Genomic DNA, 8,046 nt, shown 5'->3' on the forward strand with positions numbered 1-8,046 from the left:
TGTCTGTATTTCTAGACATGTTCTGGCTATGTGGGAATGTTGTTCTCTGTCCATTAAATTCAAAGTAACATCTTGTAAGTGGACTACAGCTGGGCCTATAACCGTAGCTGTCTTCATTAACATATTTTCTAATATTTGATTTACATTTCTTTGAACTTTAATACTTTTACTACCCACTAAGCCCGCTGTTTCCAGATCAGACTGTAATGTATTAATATCCATACTATTGGTAATACTTCCAATAGTACCAATTCCACCTAAAATTCCTTCTATGATACCTCGTTTATTCCTGTTGTTATTTTTATTATTAGCTCCAAACCATTTATCCATACCCAATTCCATATTAATTAAGTATTCTTGACATTGAGGATACTAATTTTCCATTCAGAAACATTAAATTTCCAAAGTATAATCACAAAATGTCCTTCTCTTAAGAGATGTCTGGGTTGGAAATGATTAATTTGAAATGGACTAGAAGGAATAAATTTTTCATCAGTACACTTAATGTTCTTAGGAGATGAAATTATAACATTTGCAGTATCACATTTCATTGGATTATTTTCTAATGATATGCAACATTCATATATGCCTCTGTCATTAAGATTTGGACTACTGTGTTGATAAATAAAGTTATTGTTAGTCCAATCTACATTTCCAAGATTACTCTTACGAATTATATTAGTAGAGCTATGGAAAAGACTGCCCAAAAATTCACCATTTCTTTTCCAAGTTAATAGGGAATTTTGAGGTAAATATATTTGTGTAGTACATATCAAATTTAAATCATCCTTTCCTTCAATAATTTTAACAGCTTGAGGAGATACTTTTATATCTGGAATAATCAAGTCTACAATTGAAATAGTCACTCTCACTTTAACGTGAGCTGAACCTCTTGTTATTTGAAAATCCCATACTCTAATTACATCTCCTTCTTCATCTCCTGTAATCTTTAAGTGTTCAGGATCCATAAACTGTAAATAATATTGGGTCAAAAACCAAATATCTGTTTTGGATCCTCCTACAGAAGAAGAACCTACTCTATCTCCAGTTACATCGCCAGTCCAAATTGTAGACTCATTTCCTTTTAAAACTATGGACCAGAAGCCCATCTCAGTTAAATTACATTCATATGTACCAGTTTTATTATTATGTACATATGATCCTTGCATTTTTGTAAACTTTGTTTTAGATTCTATTCTAGCTTGTATTTCAATAGAGTTACTATGAAGAAAATAAAACTGCATACAACAAGTAGCTCCATGACCTATACAAGCAAGTCCATACAAGTCTACGGCTGTGTCAATGTCACTGTATCTTGGAAAATGTCTCTTGTTTCTGGATAAAGGCAATTCTCTTTTATGCAGGGTCTCAGACTTGATCTTCTCTGCTGGGCTGGAAAAAGTCATATAAGTTTTTAGGAATAAAAATGTCATTAATGAGAAAAGGAGTCCTGTGATGACGAATTTTCTCCTTTTAATGTTCTTTCTTTCTTTCCACTTTTCTGATGTTGTCAGTATTTCTTTTTGGAGTTTGATGTTCCTCCATATTTGATTATCAGATGTCATTTCTGCAAAAGAAACGCAGTATCATTATCTTGGCATAAACAGCTTGCATTGATCAGTGTGAACCCATATTTTTTGTTGTCTCCGTGCATTTTTAACAGAATTGAGAGGTCTTTGGACTTGTATCATTACACCACGTGTGTCCAAAATTTCAAAAGGACCTTCCCAATTACTTTGCCACGGCCCACTTTTTCTAAATGTTTTATTCATGACTTGTCCACCTTTCTCAAATTTTGAGGAGTGTGGAGGGATCATTTTCTGCATGTGAGTAGCTGCATGTGGCAAAATGGCATTTAGATTGTCTTGCAACATCTGTAACCATTTGGTTTTCTCAATTGCTTCTTTCTGCGGAGTTGACAAAAAACACGGTTCATGTGGAAAAACAAGCGGCATTTTTCTAACTGTCATCAGTTCAAATGGACTGTATTGTGTAGATGAAGATGTTGTACTTCTGATACTCATCAGAACAAAAGGCACGGCATCTACCCATGTATGTCCTTTGTCTAACAACATTTTAGCAATTCTGGATTTGATAGTCCTGTTCATTCTTTCCACAATACCTGCAGATTGCGGATGGTATGGAACATGAAATCTTTGCTGGATTCCCAAAATTTTACACATTGCCTGCATTACTTTACCTGTGAAATGAGTTCCTCGATCTGAACTGATGTCAATTGGGATCCCCCAAGTAGGAAAAACATGATTAATTAACATTCTTGCAGTTGTTAGTGCATCGTCTGTGCGTACAGGTAAAATCTCAACCCGTTTTGAGAAAACATCAACAATTATGAGAGCATATTTGAAACCATTTTTTCCTGTTGGTAATGGTCCTATATAGTCAAGTTGTAATGTGGACCATGGACCATTAGCTGGAGGAGTTCTTTGTAAAGGAGGTTTCTGTCCTTTTGGCCTGGGGTTCACTTGAGCACAAATAAGACAAGATTGAATTACATTGTCTGCAGTCTCATCCATTTTTTCCCAGAAAAATTTCTCTTTGAGAATCTCTAACAATCTCTGTTTACCTACATGGCCTAAACTTTCATGATTGTATTTTGTGAACTCCACTTGTAAATGTTTTGGTATGACAGGACGCAGAACCCCGTTACAGTCATGAAACAAAATCTCGTTTTCAAAAACAAAGGAAGATTCTGTATCAACCTGAGAAGCAGAAAGGGACGGGTCCTTTTTCTGTTCTTCTGCAAATGAGGGGATCTGTGTATCTGTTTTTCTGACTGTGTTTACTGAAACTACTTCAGATGGAGTCTCTGACTGTTCATTAACAGCTGCTTCTTTTGCTAATGTGTCAGCTATCATATTTCCTATGCTCAGTTCATCATTGTCTTTCCTATGCGCTGGTACTTTAACAATTGCATAGGCACAAGGGTTTATCCCTGCTAGTGCAAAAATTGACTCTAGTATCTCTCTGTGTGCTAAAGCTTTGTTTGAAGCATCTACAAAACCTCGTCTTTTCCAAATTGGAAGATAATCAGTAAGAGAACGCACAACATATGAACTGTCACTATAAATCACTAGTGGACCTTGGTTCTCTTCTTTGTCTACAGTTAACACTGTCTCAATGGCTATCAGTTCTGCTTTTTGTGCTGAAAAGTGTCCTGGAAGTCTGTGTTGTATGGCATATCCTCTCTTTGGAAACCAGATTGCATAACCTGAAAAATACTCCCCTGAGACACAATAACGTGAACCATCCACAAACACAGGTTCATCAGTCTTCTCTGCTTCTCTGCGAAACAGAGGAGAGTGAGTGTCTTGGACTTCACATGAACACTCATGTTCTGATCCATTATATTCCATCAATTGAGGGAGTACATATTTGGCATTATGTTCAACCTGGATCTGTTTGGGTGATAAAGCCAACAACCATTGTGAAAATCTTTGATTGGAAACACCTGGGATGTTTTTTTCAAGGAGAAATTTCAGGGTGGAATGAGGTGTTTGTAAGATAATTTTGTTGAATCCTACAATGTGCTCAGTTGCTTTTACTGCATAGTGAACTCCTACCAATTGTTTAACACATATGTCAAAACCTTTCTCAACAGGTGTTAAAAGCCTAGAGAAATATGCTAGGATCCTCCAATTTCCTCCTTGTAGCTGAAGCAACACCGAAGAAATAGCAGTTTCAGATGTATGTACCTGCAAAGCAAATGGTGCTTGCTTTTCTACTGTAGTTAGGGCTGGTGCTGTCTGCAAATCTTTTTTCAAAGATTCAAAGGCCTTTTGCTGAACTTCTGTCCAAGGACCAAAACCATTTTCCTCATTATTCTTTAGAAGTTCATACAGAGGTTTTGCTTTATCAGCAAATGACTCAATGAACTCTCTAGAAAAATTCACTAATCCTAGGAATTGTCTTAGTGCTTTGAATGTTGTTGGTACAGGAAGTGCAGCAATAGCATTAACCCTTTCTTGCAAAGGTTGGCATTTACCCGGACTGATCTGAATGCCGAGAAACTTGACCTCGCTTTTCATGAGCTGAACCTTACGAGTATTCAGCTTGAGACCTGCATCTTGCAGCAGATCAAACAATTCTGCCAAAAGGGTTAAATGTTCTTGGTTATTTTCTGTTGATAACAAGATATCGTTCACATATTGTAGGATACAATCTGGCCTAGAAAATTTGGATAGGACTTCCGCTAAAGCTTGATGAAATTCGCTAGGACTCAAATGGAGGCCTTGCGGAAGACGATTAAAGGTATACTGAGAATTTGCGAAGGAGAAGGCAAATTTATATTGACAGCTTTTAGATAAAGAGATTGAGAAAAATCCATTTGCAATGTCAATCACAGAGAACACTTTTGCTTTTGCATCAATTCGGGACATTATATCTGGTGTATCTGCCACTATTGGAGCGCAGCTTGGGGTATATTTATTCAGCATTCTGAGATCTACCAGAAGCCTGAATGATTTAGGGTCATCACGTTTAGGTACTACCCATAATGGATTGTTTGTTACAGAATTTGTTTTTCTGATAATACCTTGTTGCAGAAGCTCCTGTATGACTATTGATACTGGTTCAATAGATTCTGGTGGCAATTTGTATTGCTTCTGTGGGGGCGGATCCTTGCCTTGCACGTCTACTTCTATGTCTTTAAATAGACCGGCCTCATTTTTGCCTTGGCTCCAAAGATTTTTGTATGATTTGACCAATTGTTCTAATTGTTGATTGTCACCACTATCTGGCCATTTATGGTCTGCAGCAAGCACTTCTGTTAAACAGATGCTGCCGACCTCACAGTAATCTGCTGGGTCAATTACCACAGGCTTACGATTAATGGAACCTTTCCATACAATGCCATTACCAAGATCAATTATCCAACCTCTTCGTTGAAGGATATCTGTCCCAATGATATTCTCTGCACCTTGACAATACCAAATATCAATCTCAGTATCCAAATAATCAGGGATTTCAAATGAAACATTTTTACACATTGAAGCTTTCGAGTTACCTGATCCGTTAAATCCAACAACTGTACATACTGTTGCATCTGTCAAAAGAGGTAATCTTACACCAGTAATAGAAATTTCAGCACCTGTATCGATTAGAAACTTGAGCTTTTGTCCATTCAATTTTGCTTTAATGTAAGGGCGTCCACATTTATCTAGACATATTGGTGTTACATATTCTAGATGATGAGATTTTATTTCCTTTTTATTGTCTAGTCATGGAGTAGGCAATAATGGAGCTGAATTAACAGTGGTTGACTGCAAGTTCTTTTCAGTCAAACCGCTGCTGACCGATAACTCTCTGATTTGTTTTATCAGAGGAGCATAGGGAGAAGAAGATTGAGTTTCCTTCTGACTAGGAGGAGCAGATGGTTCAAGAGAAATAAGTCCATTTTCTTTACCTAAATTTCTTGAATCCTTTATCTGCATATCCTTTAAGAATTTTTTACACTTCCATTTTAAATGTCCAGGCTTTTGACAGTAGTAACAAGTTATTGGCTCTCTCTGTCTCACCTGCTTGTATCTGTCACTTTTACTAAGAGCAGTCATTCCTGTCTTAGCTGTAGTTTGACCGTTCCTATTTAAAGTGTCATTTTGAACTAGAGCTATCTTAGACTTGAGATAGTTCTGTTTCATTTGTCTTCTGATTTTATCAATGAATGAACAAGCATCTGTAATCGAAGTTTTATCTTGCACAATGGCCAAAGAAGTTGGATCAAGATATTTAAATTTTTTTACAAATGCTTTTATCATACCTGTATCGTTTTCATCATCTACGCCCAAGACCATTTTGTATGCCTTTGTGAATTTAATTTTAAATTCATAAGGGTCTTCTCTAACTGAAGTCTGTAATGAGTCTAGTACTTCTAAAGAAGGTACTTCCTCACCTGTGGTACATAACAACAATTGTCGTAATCTGTCTGATGCGTCACTATGTATCTCCTGTCCGTCATCGTCAATAACAGGTGATTGCACAAGTCGTCTAGCAAAATGAGCTGGGATCCAAAGATAATAGATACGGTTACGCTGTTCGTCAGTCAAGTGATAACGATCTGTATAAGACTCGAAGATGTCCGCATTATAAAAGGCATCGACCTTTGAGTCATACGCTGGAATATCTTTTAAAATTTTAATTAATTGATCATGAATTTGTAACTTTAATTTAGCTGCACGGTCTAGTAGTTTTTTCTTTCTAACTTCGGCTTCGTCATTTGCGTCATCTTCCCCCATTTCAGGAATGCAGGAAGCTTGAGGCTTTGACTGTTTAGAATCAGTCTTTTTACCACCTTTTGTTAATACAGCAACCTCTTTTCTGTCATTCTGCAGTCTTAACAAAAGATTTGTTTTAGAATCAATTTGCTCCTCAAGATTTTCTATGTAGTTACAAAGTATGTCACAATTTGGACAATTAAGAGGATCTTGAGACAAATTTTCATGCATTTCTGTGTTCTGTACAGTGCTACATTCTGTCTGCTTTAGTGTAGAAACACTTTTAGCAGGTAAATCAATATTCAAAATCATTTTGTTGAATATTCTTACCAACTTTAAGATATTAGATATCTTCTTATGCTGTTTGTTTACAGTAAATCTAGATTTATCTATCTGAACATTGGCCTGTAAACATTCCTTGTACATGTACTGCCATAATTTACCATCATCAGGATATAAAGAAACATCCTTAAACTCTAACTTGCTTTCTATAGCTAGTTTATCAATAAATTCCATAACTTTTACTCACCGTAATCAGATGATTTTCTTTTTTGCAGCCGGTGGCTCCGTCACTGGACCTCTCGTCCACGTCTGACGAAACACAAACGCCTTCACTTCTAGGTTCTTTGCACCGTGTTTTTCCAAGACTTGATCAGTCTGTGCTCTCTCCCCCTTTATCAAGGAATGAAAAACCCGGAAAAACGGTGGCGGAGGCTGGCTTAGCCAAATGTTAAATATCGTGACACTTATATTATTTAAGTGTCTGTCTTTAGGCGTTTGAGGTAAAGTGTTCTAGTGCCAGGCTGATTTAAAACAGTGTGACTTTTATTTAATGCACACTTGGCATCAAAAATGAATACAAAAGAAAAAATAAAATACAGAGTAAAATATAACAAAAGTTGTAGATTATGGAAAAGAAATAAGCTTTGGAGAAATGTCTAATCTCTTGTCTGTTCTATGACAAGTGTTTCAGTCTCGGCAAGGAAGACAACAGGTGTATCAAGGCTTTGCAGGCCTTACCAGGAGACAAATATGTCAGTGCGTGTCAGCTGTATAATGTCTTGATGTATGAGTGTGAGTGAGTGTATGTGTCTCTCTATCTCTAAGGCACATCTTATATATATTTTACCAGACCAACCCACTAAACAGTTATTTCCTAATTCAGTGTGAGCTAAATAAGTAAAACCCTTATTTGTGCTTCTTCTAAACATATACTCTTAGTGTCCATATATGTAAACCTTCTAAACTATACTTAGTATGACGTTATTTGCAAACCTCTTAGACGACAGAAATACATGATACTGTTATCTGATACAATGGCTTCACATATCTTTAGAAAGGACAATGATCACATAAATGCATATAACCAACAATAATTGATACTAAACTTATCACACACTATTCCTAACTAATAAATTGATTATATGAAATAATTATCCAACTAACTATATTATGGATTAGACATGATTTTCTTCATAAAAGATATATCCTTTCTTTGCTTTACTACATACCAATATCTTTTTACATTCCAGTTTCTATTCTTAAGAGAAGCTTATGACCTGCTGACCTCTTAGACATGAACATACCATGGTTCATCTTTAATACCTGTTTTCCAAAGCTTCATTCACACGCTAAGTTAAAATTACTTCTCAATGACTTTTGCTGTCATTTTGAAAGATATGAGACGTCTGTTTTAAGCTACATTAATTTCTACAGTGATGTTTCTCCTTCAATGATGTGTGCAGATGAGGCTGCACTGATTGGCACTGAGAGCCAGCACTGATGGGCATTGATTGGTGGGACTGATGGGCACTGA

At 36.4% G+C, this 8,046-nt stretch overlaps 1 protein-coding gene across 1 annotated transcript; it reads right to left on the minus strand.

The window, feature by feature from the left end:
• Nucleotides 1-210: 210 nt before the first annotated feature.
• On the minus strand, nt 211-7,517 carry LOC149444176 (uncharacterized). Its single transcript, XM_089654852.1, has 2 exons — nt 6,760-7,517; nt 211-1,567 (listed from the first exon to the last, which is right to left on the minus strand). The coding sequence occupies exon 2, from the start codon at nt 1,563-1,565 to the stop codon at nt 348-350; it is 1,218 nt and encodes a 405-aa protein (XP_089510978.1). The 5' UTR covers nt 1,566-1,567; nt 6,760-7,517; the 3' UTR covers nt 211-347.
• Between the last annotated feature and the right edge of the window lie 529 nt (nt 7,518-8,046).

The sequence above is a fragment of the Staurois parvus genome, unplaced genomic scaffold, assembly GCF_062004578.1.
Source record: "Staurois parvus isolate SC_StPar_1 unplaced genomic scaffold, SC_StPar_1.0 ptg000809l, whole genome shotgun sequence".
Taxonomy (NCBI): domain Eukaryota; kingdom Metazoa; phylum Chordata; class Amphibia; order Anura; family Ranidae; genus Staurois; species Staurois parvus.